The sequence below is a fragment of the Scophthalmus maximus genome, chromosome 14 (assembly GCF_022379125.1).
Source record: "Scophthalmus maximus strain ysfricsl-2021 chromosome 14, ASM2237912v1, whole genome shotgun sequence".
NCBI lineage: Eukaryota > Metazoa > Chordata > Actinopteri > Pleuronectiformes > Scophthalmidae > Scophthalmus > Scophthalmus maximus.
The window spans coordinates 5,022,334-5,041,664 of NC_061528.1; the positions used below are offsets into that span (position 1 = coordinate 5,022,334).

Consider the following 19,331-nt stretch of genomic DNA (forward strand, 5'->3'; position numbering starts at 1 on the left):
CATGTTTTCAATGTAAAATATATATATATTTTCATGTAACTACTAAATTACGTCAGTTTAATAGGTACACCTAGCTCAAACTAATGCAGTCTAACCACAACAGTCCTGTTAAACTGTATCATGCGGAGAGGTGTTTGTTATTTGAAACATCTGTCCATATAACACAATACAGTTTAACAGCATCACAAACTACATCCTCCAAAGTTATCATACAATCGAGTCAACACCAGTTATAACGGTAAAACTTATTGCAGGATCGTTGTATTAGACCACATTCGTTTTTAGGCCGGTTTACATTATGAACCGTTTTCATTTAAAAAACAGTTTGGCATGTCACGGGAGAAGAAGCACATGAGCAAATAATGAAATTAACTACATGACCTGTGCTCATGACACATGGGCCCTTCTGACTGGGACAAGTCAAAATGTCTGCTGTGGAAAAGGTTAGTTACAGATAAACATATTCAAGGAAAAAGGACAAATGTACCCACCTTAAATATGCCACCAAGTATGGTACAAGTACGCCAAAATTGTACTCAAGTCAAACATTTTGAATATTGCATGAATCAGGAGGGATGCAGTGATTGACAGGTAAGACGTGCAATAGAGAACCGGCCTCAGTTTTGATTGTCGAAAAAGGGCGTGGCTCGGTGCCGATACAAAAATAGCAGCGTTGTAAATACATTTCGTCGGTTTAAATCGTCTCAAACAGACAGCTCCTTTCAACCAATGGGCGGCTCTAAGAGATCTCCGTTTTCATTTTTTTCAGCCAATGCGATTGAATTAAATTCCCGAGGGGGCGGGACTAAGGCGTCTCCGTGGCCAAGTAGTGCAGTTTGGGAGCGCCGGCCCGGCAACAGATGGCGGCGGTGGCTGGTAGGACATCCAGCACAAATCTGACCGGGTGTAGGCACCGATGTCCGGACCAGCGAACAGAGTCAGTCGTCTGAAGAAGAACCAGGAGACGACTTCCATATTCTGACCTCATTGAGGATTTCTTGACTTGACACTCTTGGATTTTTCCTCCTTTTTTATTTATTTTTTTTTTTTTACCTTCGTTCTCTGCTGGAGGCCGCAGAAGCCTCGGGCTAGATTTGGCGATACGCCCGACCGGGTGCGAGAAGGCATCTGAGGAATTTTTCTTTTAGGGAAAGTGTCATAAAATGTATTTGCCAGGTTTTTACGTGTCGGAGTCGTAACACATGTGTCGTATAGAGTCGGCTGTGTTTACCCGACGGACAAAGGCGAAATTAATGTTGAGCAGAAGAAAGTTAAGTAGTTAGCTAGTTAGCTAGCTTCCATGCTAGTTAGCCACACAGCGGCGAAACTCTTGGGTGTTGAATGAATGAATGAATGAATTGTCGACAGCCCGCATCTTACTATAGCAGCTGATCGTTGTCGTTACACGAAGACGTCGAAAGATACATCGTCCATTAGACGACGGTAATTGTGCCACAACGGGGCGAGCCGAGCACCACATACCCACAGATGGACAGGAATGCGAGTCCTGGGAGTCGGACGGCGGTGGTTCATTAGCGCACAGAGAGATAGTGTAGTGTCGGCACAGACTCGTCGCCCTGTAATGTGTCTGAGGCCGGGCGAGGCTTACTGCAGCTAGCCGTCGAAACTATTTGCACCACTCGGACTCGGCTGCGAAACAAGCGAGAAGCGCACAGCCCGGGTCCGGGCCATGGGGAACACGGTGTCGTGCTGCGTCTCCCCCGAGTCGAGCCCCAAGCTGCCGTCGAGGCAGCCGGCGGAGCGACTGGAGGAGATCCAGACCAGCACCGAGGTGAGCGACGACAACACCGTGCCCTACCTGCAGCACATCAGCGACAGAGAGGTGCCCGACGGTGGGTCGATGGACAGACGCACGCACGCACGCACGCACGCACGCACACACACACACACACACACACACACACACACACACACACACACACACACCTTGAGCTGGAAGTGCATACGTTCTGTTTGTCTATGGGGAGGTTGGCTGTCTTGTTTGATCCAGTCACAGAGAGAAGAGGGAACAGGGATCTCACCGAAACACACACATTCCAAATCCGCCCCATCCATGTGCAAACACACACACACACACACACCCAGTTACTATTGTCATGATATTATATAATCACAACTGCAGAGAGAGTGCACAGCAGACACCCTCCCATGTTGCCACCAGGCTTGTTTACCTCCATCCCTCTTGCCAGCAGTGCACCGTTGATGATGGTGAGGAGGATGATGATGATGATGATGACATTCTTGGCACTCTGGAGCTGAACACTGCATCAAATCGATCACACACTGGCTTCATGTTACCAAGTCAGACATTGACAATGAAAACAAACCACTCATCTGCCCGGCGCCCACGTTAACCACGCAGCCATTTAGCAGTAAAATCAGTTCTTGTCAGTTCATATACCAACCCCTCAGTTTTGTTTTTCCATGGCTCATCAGGCAGTGAGTTATCGTGCTTCTTTAACCAGAAGTGAATTTTGAAATGTGCCAAAGTGAATAACATGCTGTGACCCGTGGCCCCCAACGGTGCAACTCCTCATTGACCCGCAGCGTTCATTACATTCATGCTGTTCTAGGCTATTACACCTTGTATGGGTGCAGTGTGGTGGTGCGACCAGCTGTCGACAAGGCCAAGGGTCAGAATGAGACCGACCAGCAGTCCTCACCGACATTCCTCATGTCTCTCCTCTCGCCTCGTCCCCGCGTCACAAACGCCGCCGTCGCCTAATCCCTCGTCTTTTATGTAACGTGCTGTCTGCACGGATTTGGATGGGGAACAATTCTCTTAAGTCAGGCTGGTGTGTATAATCCAGTCAGTGCTCTATTTTGTTTGCATTTGCTTGACTTTACAGTTGGTACATACTCAAGTTGCTACATTTCACTGTACTTGTATATTTAGTTTGAAGAGTAGCTATACCAGCCACAATAATGTCACTTATTCACATTCAACCTCGGAGGGGGAAATGCTTTTAATACTATACTTGATCACTCACATCTATTTTTGGAGGGACAAAAGGCTGGTCGGTCTATTCTTACTTCAAACACAGTTGCCCACGTGATTGGTGAAACATTCATGCTAATGAGACAACATTTTGGGCTGTTTTTTGCTTCCACTCAGGCAAACTGGATTTGAAATCAAACAGTTCTCACAAGCATAACTTTCCGACTCTGACCAGCGAGTAAACTGTATAGGAACTTTAGCCCTTTTTTTATACACTGTCCATCAGTCGATCCATAAGTTAACATTCATCTCTCAAGTCTGTTTTGTTGTCGTCAACTCACTTTGGTCTTCGACCCACAGATATTATCAGACAAGATTTTCCTGGGCGGTGCTCTCGTCATATCTGCAGTCAGCTTCGCTTCCTGTTTGTTCAGATTGGTTCATGCAGAAGACAGTCCTACGACTCACTAGTTCTTCATGTCGCATAACGACGACTTACAGATTTATGCTCTCACCAGCATAGTTGATCGACGTGTCCTCATCTTTCCCTGGGCTCTTGACGAATTGTCAGTATAATATACTTAATACACTTTTTTGTTTTGATAGAGCTGGCACTGGAGTCCAACCCTTCAGACCACGCCCGAGCGAGCACCATCTTCCTCAGCAAGTCTCAGACAGACGGTGAGCAACGTCAACACGACACACACACTCAGCAGCGATTCACATTAACTGACTTCCCCTAAGATCTTTTGGAGAGCGAATGCACACATCCGAAACGCTTGATGTAGGATTAAATATAATGCTTCTCCAAGGTCCTGTTTTATAGTTGTTACTGTTCATCACTGGCTTCAGTGTGGAGCGCGATGAAGTTGCATCACACACCCACAGGAGCCACAGGCGTCTCTAACAGTCAAGTCCACGAACGAGTAAACAGTTTCTTTCTATACTCAGACTGATGTCTGAGTAATTTAATTTGTTGAACATTTCTCTTCCTTTTACAGTTCGAGACAAGAGGAAAAGCAACCACATAAATCACATCAGTCATGTAAGTGTTGATTATGAATCTGATAGCTGATTTTATCAATGTGCTAAACTATATTGTCTTTACTGACCTGAAGGTGAGTTTACACTGTAATTTAGGCAATTCAGGTTTATGAAGGCTGATTGTATCCATTGTTATTCCAGGAAGTATTGCAACAAATTGGCACTCATCATAAAGGCTAGTACATCTAGTTCTAAACTACGTTAAATAAGGTCAAACAAGACAACAACAATCTTGTTATTGGCAAAACTGATAGCATAATATTTTTCTTTGTGTTGCCTTTTTACCAAATGAATCACAAAAATAACACATTAAATGTGACAAGTGACGGCATAGAGGTAACATAAATCTGCTGAAAGTAAAGATTGTTATAGATTTTTTAAATATAATCTAAAAAAAAAAGAGAGATTGGTGCACTTAACTGTTCACACAGATTTTTTAAAACTCCGAGTCATTTCTGCCCGTTCTTTTCAGCATTGTTTTCCCTCAGTCACAGAAAGGATGACTTCCCCCTACTTTTTTATCCACGGACAAAGCTCTTATTTTGCGGTTCCAATGTCTACAGGTATCTCCTGGTCCACTGTCAAAGAAATACAGCTCCTGTTCCACAATCTTCATAGACGACAGCACCGTCAGCCAGCCAAACCTCAAAAGCACAATCAAATGGTGAGAGAATCGCGCACACACGCACACCGCTGTTGTCCAAAAGTCATTAATTTCACATGATAAAATCCTGTTGCATCACAGCGTTGGTAATCCTTCAGTAATACTCAACGGGTGCGTGACTGAAACAGATGTTCTTACACCTAATTTAGGAAATTAATTTAGTGGGAATCTGGATAATCACAATTCACCGGGATTCACCGGGATTATCTCGGTGGTGTGTTTTTAAGGGAAATCTCCTCGCTGGATGTTTGCAGATGTTTTGTCGCACCATAAGCTCTGCTCTCTGACAACCACACACACACACACATACACATACACAGACATTATAATACCCTTGAGATTGTTTTTATTGAAGCTATAAAACATTCTTTTTTACTCTCTGTCTCCAGTGTCACATTAGCAATATACTACCACATCAAAAACAGGTGAGATTACATCTTTAATTTGATATTTACTCTATAGTATGTGGCACTTTTATGGTGCTGAAATTATTCCGCATTAAAGTTGTGTTGTGGTGTATTGCTTGTTGTTTAGGGACTCAGACAAGTCACTGGACATCTTTGATGAGAAGTTGCACCCTTTATCAGTGAGTATATTGACGAGGTTTCCACAAACTAACAAACGTTTGCCAGTCATTGTCTGTTGACCTGCCGTCCATCAGTAAAATTTCCACAGGCTAGTCATTTTTGATTCGTTGAGTCAAAAAAGATGAAGTGTAGCACTTGGTAAAGAATCATTAAAAAGGGATGATTCACAGCTTTTTAAAAAACAATCAATGAAAAAGAAGGAAAGACACTCCTGTCTCCTTTTCATTGGCAGTCTCTGTAAATGAATTCCATTCAGTTATAGTCTTTGATAAAGAGGCAAGAGTTGTGTCTCATTCCTCAGTGAAGTTGCCAAAGCTCTTGGCTCAGATTGAGGAGGAAAACTCGAAACTGAAAACGAAGAGATAATTCTACCACAAGAGATAAATCAAACATTCTGAACAACTACAGGCCTGTTCGCATCCACACGTGCTTGTAGCCTTGTATGTTCACATTGCAATGAAACGACCATGATGCTTTCAGACGCGGCTTCCCTCACACATGTCTGTGTGTCTTCTCATCCCACACAGAGAGAGCCAGTGCCAGACGACTACTCCCACGTCGACCCAGAACACAAACTGATCTACCGCTTTGTCCGGACGCTCTTCAGTGCTGCACAGCTCACAGCAGAATGTGCCATCGTCACTCTCGTAAGTGGCTGTACATCTGCGTAAAGTTGGTCCAGCATTTTTTAAAGATGCTCTTAAATGTTCATGCAATTGTCCCGTGATTTATAGAACTTTGGTGAAGTGCAGAGCAGCGGTGTGTAGACCACAACACATGTCGGTAAATACTGTGATGTTGGATTGTCCTGTCACCAGAGGGCAGTAAAGTCATGTCCCAAATACAAGTGACGCATGACTGTGGATGATACGGTCAAAATATTGTCACTTTTCATATTGGATAATATCGACGTCAACATTTAACCTTTTAATGATGAAGGAATTGGATTTAGCATTGTTTGTCATTAGGAATTAATAAGGAAATTAATAAGGATTGAACTGCCATGGCCTTTTAATTTTTTTTTATATATATCTTTTTTTTTTTTTATTCCCTTCTTCCACAAGGTGTACTTGGAACGCCTGCTGACCTACGCCGAGCTGGATATCTGCCCCGCCAACTGGAAGCGCATCGTCCTGGGAGCAATCTTGTTGGCCTCCAAAGTCTGGGATGACCAGGCTGTGTGGAACGTCGACTACTGCCAGATCCTGAAAGACATCACGGTGGAGGACATGTGAGTTGTTGTTCTTTTCGTAAAGGGACATGAGGTCGAAAAAGTCGCATCTGTCGGTCGGCCAGAGCGACCGCAACACGTGTGATCACAAGAATGAAACCTGTGGTTTTTGGTCGAAGTTTGGACGTCAATCTAAAGGTGTCTGTCGATCAAGGTGTCTTGTGGGTCACCTGCTGGTACTAGAGGAATGTGAGGAACAGTGGCCACGGTGCACACTCTCTGATTGGGAGTTTCCCTGGTTGGGGTTCTGATTATCATTAACAGAACCTCTAGGTGTAACCAAACAGCCTCGTGTCCATTGGACCATAAAGTCCAGGGAGCACTGCAGTGTTTTGCAATCAAGTGTGAACCGGCTGAGATTAGATTTAGGAGTCAGAGAAAAGCCGTCTCTCAGAGAGAAGGCAGACCTGCACAAGGATCATGTCAAACAGTACAGAGACGGAGTGGGTCTACGAATGACGGCCACAAAAGTGCATTAGAGGGCTCAAACTAAACTCCAAACTCAGACTTTAATAGATCTATATAATGTAGATGTGCCAAGGAGGAAGGAAAGTCCAGGGAAAACCCAGTTCTACTTCTGGCTCGGAACATGTTGGGATTTAACATTCGTCTGCTGACAGTTGTTGGGGCATCTAAGCTCCAGGTATTTTCTATGTTCCTAACAAATAAAGCAGGTTTCTGAAACTACATGTTTCTTCCCCCCCGCCCTAATAGAAGAAACATAACAACAAAGATGCACTCACAGCAGACAGCGGAAGAGAAGTGCCGGGACAGATGGAAGCTGTCGCATCTTTTCTCGCTTGGCTCTACGTGAAGAGGCCAGAGGGCTGCACTTGGAGCAGCCAGGCTTTATTTCCTACAATTGCTTCTCCGTGTATTTGTGTGTAGTTGTATATAAAAGAGGTTGAAAGTGCCTCCTTGTTTTTTTGTGATTTGGAAAGCCGCACTGCCTGCGTGTGTGTTCTATGTCCGAGAGCCCCCTATCTCCCTACCTCCTCTCGTATAGCATTACGTCTGACCTACACTCGCTCTGTTTCCACTGCTGCCATTGAAGTGTCTTTGTGAGCCCCCGGTGGGGTCTGGATGGAGGGATGGGGAAGAAGAGTAGAGAGAGAGAGAAACAGAGAGAAATGGAGGGGAGGGTCTCAAGTGCTCTCACTCCTTGTTCATAATGGCCCTGGCTCTCGCCCACTCCATTAGTTGCCCTGGGAGACCAGACATCACACACACACACACCACCTTTGCTGACCAACAAAGCATCCCGGATGCTGTCTCCTTGACGACCACCTCCCTTCACTCTTCTCATTGCCGTGATGATGAGGATGAGGAGAAGAATGTTGGAGCCTGTAGTCTCAGAAAACAGACGAGCTGTGATCCTTTCGCCGTGCGCTCGGAGAGAGACGCGTCTGATTTACCTGCGAGTGTGAATGTGTTTAACTCTTTCTGTGGAAGAGATTCGATTCCATCTTCATAATTTGAACTTGAAACGAATAACACAAATAAATGCTTGACAGGTTTACAGTGCGACCATTTCTTAAGGAACTGGATGAGATTGTGTTCGTCTTTCACATACTGTACACTGATTGTCTGTGTATTCAACTGACCTAAACCATCATGCATCTGTCCCCCCTCTCCTTGGGTCTCTTATGTATTTTGCTCTGTTGCACTGCTCAGCTCAGTTGAAACAGATCAGAATCCTTGGAATAACCCTCAGGTGTCTCTTCTCGCCTCCAGGAACGAGATGGAGCGTCAGTTCCTGGAACTTCTCCAGTTCAACATCAACGTGCCGGCCAGTGTCTACGCCAAGTACTACTTTGATCTGCGGCAGCTGGCCGACGACAACAACCTCAGCTTCCCCCTGGAGCCTCTCAACAACCAGCGTGCCCAGAAGCTAGAGGTGAGCCTCCGACCCTCGGGACCTTGACCGGTCGTTTACCGGTCTTTGACTTTGACTCATTAGGATTAATCAGTAATATTTAACTTGCCCCCGCAGCGAGCCCTCTGCACTCTCATTGATCCGCCTCTGACCTCAGATTAGTCGCCGTCTCGGTGTAGACGGTGGCTACTTCAAAGTCTGAAGTGAAAAGAGAGTAACTTTTTCTCTACCGTCCCGTTTCCATAGCTGAATGTTTACAACTGAACTAGGTCACGTCACTGATTCTGCTCCGTGCTTGAATTCACAAACCTCCGGTTCGGTAACGATGTATTTACATTTTCTATCAGTTTTCAATTACCTACATCTCTGCTATTTTTTTTCCCTCTTCCAGGCCATTTCAAGACTATGTGAAGACAAGTATAAGGACCTGAGCCGTTCCGCAATGAGACGATCCTGCAGCGCAGACAACCTGATAGGTATACGACGCTCCAATGCTGTGCTGTCATAGGCCACACTACCGCCGCCATTTGCCCCTCTTGATTCCCCAAAGCCCACTTCACCCCGACACAAACACGGCCGCCTCACAGGGTTCGACACAGCCGCACCAGGCAGTAATCAGGCTAGAAATGTTACTGTGTGACTCGCCCCTGGACAGTTGTTCTCATCACAGCCGTAGAGCTGCATGATTGTGAAATCTAAAACTTCCCACACAGCTGTTGTTGTTTTGTTTTTTTTTACAAATCCCTAATTTATTTCTTGATGGCCCCTCATGTCCATGACACAGTGTGGTAGGAATGACTCTGGTGCAGTCGATCACTAAGGAGTAGTCTTGGGATTGTCAGAAAAACAATTTCAAATATTGTCCAAGGTAGCCTTAAAGGGGCAGTAAGTGATCTTGATCCAATCCACCACAAAACACTGTGTGCAGTTTGTAAAAATCACTCCTGACACGTTAAGAGACGTGCTAGCGACAGATGCTACGACTCGGGGTTTTGTCCTCGTGGTTAGCGCGTCCGTCTCCCATACCTGAGGCTGCAGGTTCGAGCCCCGACCAGTGCAGTCAGTAAATCAACAATCAATCAATAATCAATCATTCTACGAAATCGCTTACTGCCCCTTTAAAGGACGAGATTGGTGTTGGACCATTTCTTTTTATTATTCACCAAATCCCATGGGGGAAAAATCCCAACCAACTCTCTGACCGTCCTACCGATCTGTGTCAGTCACTGCAGTCAGTTGTACGGAAGACAAATGATGACTATGGGTAACAAATTCATAATTTAATTCACCCAAAAGGTTCAGAAGTTTTCCTAAAAAAAAAAAACCTGCAGCTGGAGGTTTTATCAAACGTGACTCAAACAGCAGGAAGACACTGGTAATGTGACTATTTTTAAGAGGCAGATTAATGAACATGTGATGTTCTAGTGAGTGTGTGTTGGCACAAACTCAAAGTACACAACAGAGTGTGACTGATCATCTCACTCATATCAGATGTCACACACACACGCAATCGTTCTTAGATCAATTCATTGCAGGTGTTGTTGGAAGAAAACTATAGAATATCACCAAAACACATATTTAGGCGCAACAAATGCAAACTGCTCTTTCTTGTAAACTAGAATTAATACCAAAAGTTACTTTTGAGAGTGTAAATCAAACTTGTTTACTGTTAATACCAGTGGTGTTGCATCCTGTTTGAGTAAACCATGTACCCATTTGGATTTAGCATTAGAGCATGTCTCGGACGAGAAGTATTAAACTATAAATATTCTACAGGAGCCTGCTGAAGTGAGCACACCTTCAGTCGGTCGTTGTGCGTGTGTGTGTGTGTGTGTGTGTCAGGAGCGTCAGTCTGGTGACAGATTACCAATCCCGTGCTCGTCCCAGACCCTGACCGGAGCTTTTGAACGAACTACATAGATAATGAGGGGAGAGAGAAAGGATAAAAAAAAACAAAAGACACTGATGGAATCTCCCCCCTCCTTTTTGCTTACTATGTAGGCCACTAGCTGTGAAACTTGTCTCGTTTTTAATGGAACAAAAAAACATTTGCAGATGGAGTATTTTAAATAAACACTAATCATGTAACAGAGATGTGTTGTGGTCATTGACAGTTGTTTTGTGTGTTTGATCTGTGACCGTGAGAAGATCAATAATGCGTGTCAGTGTTGGACTCCTGGATTCATCCTGCAAACGCAGCCTACGTCACCTGGAGCAACCTCGCCCGAAACAAAGACGACGTCCAATGACATCATGAGAAAAGTAACACAAATACATATGTGTCTTTATGTATATTTACTGCGACCACTGCGTAGGCTGTCTTCTTAGAAGATGGTGCAAAAAGATTTACCTGGACGAGTTGTCAGAATAATGATGACTAACGGGGCTTTCTTCATTTTGTTTTTGTTGTTGTCGTTTTTGTTTTTTATTAATTTGAAATGTTTCTTTTATGATACAAACACTTGTTGAAAGTGAGAACGTGAAGGCACCAGAGAATCGTTCACTCTCCTCTCATCATGAAGATTTGGTCATTGGACCTTCAGGTAATGTACTCAGACAGTTTGTCCATACGACCACAATACTGAGGGGAGCTTTTAGTACGTTTAACTAAACTCCTCTATATCTATTTCTGCAATTATAATTATTATAAACAATATTCTGATTGCTACTCACTACAGAGGTACCAACAGGAGTTAAGTGAATGAATGAGTCAACGTCTGTCATGTCGCATTGGATTCTGCTCTATGATGAGATCATCACTCACCAGTTCGAAGATGGCGGATTCTGCTATGAGCAAGCGAATACCAGTGTGGTTTCACCCTGCCAAGAAGACGACGACACAATCGAGAAGGAAAACTGGAGTCAGCAGAAATTAGGTAATAACAAAAAAAACTTCCATACTTTTGATTAGTCGTCATATTTCGACCAATAAAACTGTTAACATAAGTTTTCCACTGAAATTATTTGAATCAACTTTTCTTCTCGTTGATATTGAGCACAAATTCAAATTTCGGTTGACAAACTAGTGCGCACACGTCTTTATTCTTGCACACTTATTGGAACTTTTTAAAAGTTTGTACGCTCTTCAGTAAAAACCAACACATACAGAACAGAATGTCCGATAAAGAAACAAAAATGTTTACGAGTCGTGCATCAAACTCGAGATCAACTCAGTTTTTTAATTCCACAATATGAATCAAAACCTACAATAATCTTTTTTTCAAATATCTCGTGAGGGAATTTATCAGCGTGAAATCAGATTTACACTTTGACAAAAAAATTTTTTACCATTCGTCGTCACTCACACGATCACATTCACTCAAATCAGACTAATAAATTAGACATGTTATCTAGCACATGGATACGCAGTAGTAAAAAAAAAAGAAAAAAGAACACAACTGGCCAACGACACCGAACGACCACATCACAAAACATCACAGCAGGAGGGAGAAGGCAGGAAACAAACCCAAGATTTAATCTGCTTCTGTTTCTTTTAGTAATTTAATACACAGACTGGTTTTCGATGCTGTGACTGTTTGCAGCGTCTCTGTTTGTAGTTTGTTTCTCTCCGTTTCAGGTTCAGTTATATTAGTACACTTCTAACTCCCGACAGAAACACAAGGCGAGCGGTTCATTCAGTTTATGCTGCTCCTGAAATCAGATGATGCACATTAGACCACAGGTCCCTGCAAATATAACGTTGTTGACAACTGAGAAGAGTTTCGTTGGTTCATACGACTCTGTTGAGATTCACACGTTTCAAGTGTGAAAACAGTCAGTTTTGATTTATCTTCCAAAAGTTCCTTAGATGTTCTTTTTATTTATCAACAAAATTACTGCTCTAAGACATAATTGTCAAAAAAATAACGTGTTGAAACGGAAATAGATTTTTCTTCTATAGATTTTAAGTGATTATCATTTTTTATGAATTGCTTGACCACATATGTTAGCAGTTTCCTTTCAAATACTGAATATAATTTTAAATCGGAAATCCTGATTTCAAAAAATGTTTTTGACTCTCACCTGTATTACACAATATAATCTGGTTTTCATTATCAGTTAATTAGTTGTTTTGCTTGATCTATAACATTGTCACGTTGACATCTCCAAATGTTTCCAAAACTAACGGTATTCATTCAGTTTATTCCGGTTTTAAAGCAAAATTGCAGCAAATTTTTCTTTCTGAGAATCTGAAACAAAGCTGTTGGTGGTTCATTTATCATTCAGTTGAGGATAAACATGTGACCCTTACGTCTTATGTCTGTTCAGCTTCCATGACACGAAATCATAAAAAAAATGTGGAGCAGTGGTTCCCAAAATGAGGCCCGGGTACCAGTTAAGGGACACTGAAATGCTATCTCGTGAGCCCATAGCAGAATCGTGAACAGAAATCAACATTTAAGATGATTGATTTAGCATAAGAATAAGTTTTCCAATGGTAGATTTCACTTTTACCACTCCTTTTTGTAATTCATACTTTGTTTGATGTAGAGTTTTGGTTAAAATAAAAATCTATGGTCTTGTGTTAATCTGTTGGGGGGGTCCATGTTTGTGATCAGTTCCGCTGTGAACCAGCAGGTGGGGGTAAAGGCCAAGGGGCAGTTTCATCCCGTTAGTTCACATGACACATACAAAGTTAGTTCACTTTTTCATAAACGGAGTTGCTCATTATAACGACTAAATTTGGTTCTGTTTGATTTTCACCTGATGTCCAAGTCTGAGAAAAACTTAAACAAAGATTGATTCTCTGCAGTTTCAGTTTGTAGTTGTACAAAACGCACTCGGTCACACTCGGACACTTAATATTTACAACTTTATACAATTCAAATCGAACGAGATTTGATACTCTGGTGTCGTAACACTTCTCGTGTGGCAGTGTCATTGGTTGGTTACTATAACTAAACATCCCACTATACAACTAATCTTTTTTTTTTTACAGTAAATGTATACAATATATACATAAATAAATATGTTTTTCTTTTTCTCAGTGCTCTGGATAAACAGATCTGTTTCAGTTCTATCGCTTAGAAAAGCAGTTTCAATTGCTGAAGACATTTTTTTTTTTTTTTAAATACTTCAAGTTTGAATTTTTATCATTATCCAGGTTTTTCCCTTTTTTCATTAGAGCTGATATTCAGAGTCACAGTCCTGTAGATGTTTGTCCACACTGGATTCTGTATTTCTGAGTCCAGAGAGGCGACTATTCAGGATGTCCTTCTTTTTTTTTTTTAAATGTTTCACCTTGTCCGTCAGTTCATATATGGGACGGAGCGGCTTTATGATAGATCCCTGACGTCAGCCCAGTTCCAGTATGTCCAGTCAAAGCCGTGCTGGCCTCGCTGTACATGGAGGGCGGAGCCGTGGCTTTCTGCAGCCAGCAGGGGCAGCAGCGAGCCACGAACCTCCTCCAGGACTCCAGGGTCTTTCCTGACCAGATCCAGACCCCCGAGGTGATGCCCACCACCAGGCACATGAAGTACTTGAGCATGAAGACGGCGTAGTCCGGGCCCAGGCCCGAGCGCTGGCGTTCGGACAGGCAGGAGCAGGCCAGGGCTCGCTCCCAGCCGGGCCGGTAGTGCTGCTCGTAGACCAGGCAGGCCACCACGATGGTGGCGGGGACGGTGTACAGCACGGTGAACAGGCCGATGCGGATCATCAGCCGCTCCAGTTTGTCCGTCTTGGTGCCACCTTGCTTGATGATGCTCCGGATGCGGAAGAGGGAAACGAAGCCGGCGAGCAAGAAGAGCGAGCCGGTGAAGAGGTAGACCACCAGGGGTGCCAGTACGAATCCCCTGAGGTTCTCCAGACTCTGGTTCCCCACGTAGCAGATGCCCGCCACGGGGTCCCCGTCCACGGAGCTGAGGGCCAGGATCACGATGGTCTTGACGCTGGGGATGAGCCAGGCGGCCAGGTGGAAGTACTGCGAGTACCCCGCGATGGCCTCGCTGCCCCACTTCATCCCCGCGGCCAGGAACCAGGTGAAGGAGAGCACCACCCACCAGATGGAGCTGGCCATGCCGAAGAAGTACACCAACAGGAAGACCAGGGTGCAGAGAGCCGGGCCGGTGGTGTCGTAGAGGATGTGCAGCTGGTCTCCGCCTCCGCCACTGCTGCTGCTGGCCCCACACGCCACCCGCTCGTGACCTGCCACCAGGCGAATGATGTAACCCAACGAGACGAAGAGGTAGCAGGCGGCCAGGAAGATGATGGGCCTCTCCGGGTACTTGAAGCGCTCCATGTCGATGAGGAAGGTGGCCACGGTGGTCAGGGTGGAGATGAAGCACAGCACCGACCACAGTCCCAGCCAGAAGCTGGTGAAGGCGCGTTCGTCCGCCGAGAAGTAGTGCTGGTGGCAGGGCTGGGCGCAGTTGGGCAGGGGCCCCGTCTGGACCCGGCCGTACAGGGCCTGGGACTCCCTCTTGATGGGGACCAGGGGGTCTCGGCAGCGACACTCCCTGTCACACTGCGGCGGGCTCGGGGGTCTGGTCCGGCCTTTGGGGGTGGGCTTGGGGAACGGGGGCGCGACGGTGGTGGCCTCGCTGCTGTTCTGGTACATGCACAGGGTCTCGTCGCCCAGCTGGGGCAGCCGCTCGCAGCTCATCCTCTCGGGCCACTCGAAGCCGTACTGGCTCATCAGCGGCGAGCAGCCGCGCTTGGCCCGCTCGCACACGGAGCGGCAGGGCGGCAGCGGCTTGCGGTAGTCCGGCAGGCAGATCGGCGTGTACATGCTGCACAGGAAGAAGAGCAGGTCCGGCGAGCAGCGGATGCGCACCAGGGGCCAGAACTGGTGCACCTCGAGCCCCACCTCCTCCTGCGTGTCGTGGTTGAACTGGTTGGGCATGTAGGTCAGGTTGTAGCCGATGCCCCTGCACATCGGCACCGTGATGGGCTCACACACCAGCTCCTTGGAGGCGCCCAGCGTGACGCCGGCGCAGCGGAGCAGCAGCAGGAGCACGAGGGGCCCCGGGGGCCCCGGGCTGCGTGGCGCGCGCCTCGCCGGTGATGCCATGTGGAAAATGACAAGTCCAAACTAAGAATCTGGTATATTAATAGCGAAGGAACAGGGGCCAATCAGATTATTCTGCATGAAAGCTTCTTTTCTCCCGGATAAATCACAGTTTCGTTTTGCTCCAAAAGTTTACAAAAAGAACTTGACCGTCGACTTCAGCTGCTCGCGGTTATAGATCCAGTCGGTCGATGCCTCGGGTCCTCGGGGCTGAGCCGCTGGCTGTCAATCATTCACCCGAGGTGCCGCAATCATCGTGGAGAAAGTTCATCTCCGGACCGGTGGTCACGTTCCAATCAATTTAACAGCCCTGGAACGGTTTCACCAGCAGCACCGGTGTGTCCCCGACCCCGCCGGCCGCACACGCCAGGAAAAGTCGCATCGTGAGACTTTGGAAAAGAGAATTAGAGTCTGTCCAGGGAGATTAATAAATAGAAGGAAAAGAAAAATCACAATTTAAGTCGAACAGTCGAGAAGAAGTCGGGTCCGTGCGTCCGGAGCCCGGTGCGTAAAACCACCACTTGACGTCTCCTCTCCGGGTTTATTCCGTCAGTGACGCGAAAGCAACCTGTGCGCGCACGTTTGTTTTTTAATCTCCTTGAGAAAAGTTTCTCACGAGTTCACTTCTCCCGCGACAACAACAACACGCTGATAATCCGACGAGTCCTCCGGGGCCGAGTAGGGAAAGAGGGACAATGCAAAGTTGTCCGGTGTCGTCGCGGTGCGCGCGGCGGCTGCAGCCTCGTCCTCTGAGCCCCGGGACGAATAACGTCCCCGTGAAGCTGCTGCAGCTCCTCATCACGCCGAGGGGCCGCTGCGTTCAGGGCGCGTCGGAAATGTCCCCACTCGAAAACTGGAGACTGGCAGACTTTAACTTCTGACGCCCTCCTCCAAACCAAAATAACAGAAATAGAGATGAGATGGTTATGGATATTTGGCCACATATGTTATTAATCACCCTTTTTTTTTAAATTGTGAATTGTTAGATCTTTGTCACAGACGACATACAACTCAAATCATGTTTATATGTTGGCTATGAAGTCCTTTATATGTGAGGCAAATTAATAAATCAAATTACAATTAAAGACAATGTAAATACATGTTATTTTATATTATAGGCTATCAACCATTTGTATTGATGCAAAAACTCATACAGTTAGCAACATATGTCTAATTTTTAATAAATCATTAAGCTATTTGGCGGTTCATTTTCTGATTCTGACCTGATGGATTAATCAAGCAAATGTTTTAACACTAGTTTTCAGATCAATTTACAGTATATAGTCAAAATCAGGTCCAGCGCAAGTCATCCACATTTAAGTGTTGCGTTAACACAATGTATCATCATATAATAATCCACTAATGTTAATCAGTAATCATGTGTACAATAATTTCAGGTTTCTGGTCTCCATATAACCCCTTAAAATCTTTTAATCCTAATATGGATTTGTCATTGCTGAATGCGATTTGCTGAACATTCAAACAATTTCCTGGATTTTATTCCCTCTTTATTCTGCAGCTCGTTGAAGATGCATCTGCTCAGGTTGTGAACGTCCCACCAGCAGCAGCAGCACGTGAACGCATCGGTGAGTTGTCTTTATGACTTCCTGCATCAGGAGGTCGGAGTTTGCCCTGACGGGAGCTTGAAGGCATCAGATGATGGATAAGGTCTCTCCCACCCACCGACGCCTCTCAACCAAATGACCACACACATTGCACCATTTTTCTCCTCCTCAAAGTTGCAGGCTGTATTTAATACTTTGTGCATTATTTCTTTATGTTTGGGAATATTCTTTACTTCTTTTTCAGATCTTTTCCTCACTCCAGCGCTGCTATAACAATCTCCTGTATGTACATATAACATAATGTGCTGGTCTCAAACAGTCGGTCCCCTTAGGCTGAATTATTAATAATTGCTCATGTTTTCCCAATTATGCTATAGTTTCATCCCTTACACTGAGCCTTTCACGCCGGATGTTCAGGTGCACGTATAGAGGAATATTAATATTTAATCTGTTTTTCAATTACACCTGCAGTCAGTGAAGGTGACACCGGGAGATATTGTGAGGGGAGAAGGTTAAAGAATTAAACAATTTTAGAAAACATCTTTTTTTAACGGGTGTATCTGAGGGCGTGAGTTTGAATTTACAGAACTACATCAGTTTGTGTATCAACTAATATTGCAAAGAAAAGACTCATAAACTCATCATAATTTCCCTAGCTGCTTATAGGATTCTGTATTTTTTTGTATTTCTTGAAATAATCAGTCAACACAGTGTAGATGACAAACCTGATCAGACATTTGTTCCATATTCAGTCAAGTCCAGTTCCCAACATGCAGTGTGTGCGTGCGTGTGCGTGCAGGTGTGCGTGCAGGTGTGCGTGCAAAGTGAATAGGTGCTGGCAGGTGAAGCTTGATGCACGTTCAGAACGATGACGTGTAAACACATCTAGGTCAAAATGATTGAAGAGATCTTCTGACTCTGCTCTCGTTCTCTGTCTCTCTTCCTCTGTACACACATGCAGCAACATCCCACATGGGACAAAGGTCACAACGCTCTCTGGGGGACAAAGGTCCCATAGGGAGTGTGAGTGTGTGAGTGTGTGTGAGTGTGAGTGTGAGTGTGTGTGAGTGTGAGTGTGAGTGTGTGTGTGTGTGAGTGTGTGTGTGTGTGTGTGTGTGTGTGTGTGTGTGTGTGTGTGTGTGTGTGTGTGTGTGTGTGTGTGTGTGTGTGTGTGTGTGTGTGTGTGTGTGTGTGTGTGTGTGTGTGTGTGTGTGTGTGTGTGTAACATATGAGCCAAGACGAGTCTGTTTCGGTCTCATTCACCTCCACTTTGATAAATGAAAGCAAACAGTGAAGAGTTCATGTGTAAAAGCCTCGATGGCATCAATGTCTCATGTGTACACACACACACACACACACACACACGCGCAAATATGTAGATATGTAATTGCCTGTGGTGATTTTCCCAGGTGCCAGGCCTGTTTGACTAAGACTTAGGCAAGAACACAAGGAGACGTGACCTGCATCACTGGCTGATGAGGTAACTATGGGATACACACACACACACACACACACACACTCTTTTGTGTTCACCGATTGACTCACTGAATCACTCGCTCTTGTTTCTCTTAACCAACTCATTTTAACCCCAACACGTGAAAAACAGGCCTTAACTCTCAAACGTCCGAGTGAGGAAGAGCAGATCACCGGCGCCTTGTGCGAGTGAAAACCATCCCGGGACCAACTCGTCACTTGATACACACAATAATGTGGGATTGTACGGATGTAGCCTCGGCACCCCCCCGGCATCAGGACTCCGCGACTTTTTGTCGAGTCAAGGTATGAAGTAGCATGAAATGGCAAAGTACAAGTACTTAAAAGATGTAACTTTCACGACAGAACATGAACCAAAGCCAACGTGCAGAGACTCGGGGGCTCGTTCGACGGAGGTGATCCGTCAGCGTCAGCAAACATCACTCCCGCTTTTGTTGTCGTCGTCGTCGTCGTCGTCGTGGTTGTCGTGTGGCGATGTGTAGTTCCGCCTCCTTACTTCAATCTGTAGACGTAAAAATTTGGGGGCGGGGCCTGACTGAGAGCTCGTCCACCGCGCGCCCACCTTCACCTGCAACCGCGCACCGATTGGACGGAGCAGTTGTCAATGACAGCGTCCACACGCCGATGTGAACAGTGTTTTATCATCTATTGTAGGGCTGCGACTAACGGTCGTTTTCATAATCGATAAGTCTGTCGATTGTTTTCTCGATTAATCGATCAGTCGTTTGGTCCATAAAATGTCCACCGAGATGATGATTTGTTTTGTCCACACCCCAAAGGTATTTAGTTTACTGTCACAGAGGAGCAAAGAAGGTGGGAAATATTCAAATGTAAGAAGCTGAACTCAGAGAATTTCTAACATAAAAAAATCATAAAAAACTACTCGAACCGATTAATCGATTATC

General features: G+C 45.2%; 2 protein-coding genes and 1 long non-coding RNA gene across 3 annotated transcripts; 2 read left to right on the forward strand and 1 right to left on the reverse strand.

Annotated features, from left to right (window-relative positions):
* Positions 1 to 832: 832 nt before the first annotated feature.
* Positions 833 to 9,328, forward strand: ccnyl1 (cyclin Y-like 1). The gene is made up of 10 exons (XM_035604928.2): positions 833 to 1,853; positions 3,566 to 3,640; positions 3,961 to 4,004; positions 4,567 to 4,667; positions 5,057 to 5,092; positions 5,202 to 5,253; positions 5,782 to 5,901; positions 6,319 to 6,485; positions 8,220 to 8,382; positions 8,753 to 9,328. The coding sequence occupies exons 1-10, from the start codon at positions 1,691 to 1,693 to the stop codon at positions 8,867 to 8,869; spliced, it is 1,038 nt and encodes a 345-aa protein (XP_035460821.2). The 5' UTR covers positions 833 to 1,690; the 3' UTR covers positions 8,870 to 9,328.
* A 66-nt stretch (positions 9,329 to 9,394) lies between these two features.
* LOC118283194 lies at positions 9,395 to 19,190 on the forward strand. The gene is made up of 6 exons (XR_007032065.1): positions 9,395 to 10,623; positions 10,834 to 10,904; positions 11,040 to 11,237; positions 16,887 to 16,953; positions 18,342 to 18,412; positions 18,539 to 19,190. It is a non-coding gene; the product is annotated as an uncharacterized LOC118283194 (long non-coding RNA).
* On the reverse strand, positions 11,515 to 16,191 carry fzd5 (frizzled class receptor 5). Its single transcript, XM_035604927.2, has one exon. The coding sequence runs from the start codon at positions 15,368 to 15,370 to the stop codon at positions 13,616 to 13,618; it is 1,755 nt and encodes a 584-aa protein (XP_035460820.2). The 5' UTR covers positions 15,371 to 16,191; the 3' UTR covers positions 11,515 to 13,615.
* Positions 19,191 to 19,331: the final 141 nt, after the last annotated feature.

What these genes read in the sequence shown, in the direction of transcription:
- fzd5 (XM_035604927.2), bottom strand. Translation starts at nt 15,370, where the DNA reads ATGGCATCACCGGCGAGGCGCGCGCCACGCAGCCCGGGGCCCCCGGGG.
- ccnyl1 (XM_035604928.2), top strand. Translation starts at nt 1,691, where the DNA reads ATGGGGAACACGGTGTCGTGCTGCGTCTCCCCCGAGTCGAGCCCCAAG. An exon ending in CGACAGAGAGGTGCCCGACG is followed by an intron (nt 1,854 to 3,565) that starts GTGGGTCGATGG and finishes TTGTTTTGATAG; the next exon opens with AGCTGGCACTGGAGTCCAAC. An exon ending in AGAAGTTGCACCCTTTATCA is followed by an intron (nt 5,254 to 5,781) that starts GTGAGTATATTG and finishes CATCCCACACAG; the next exon opens with AGAGAGCCAGTGCCAGACGA.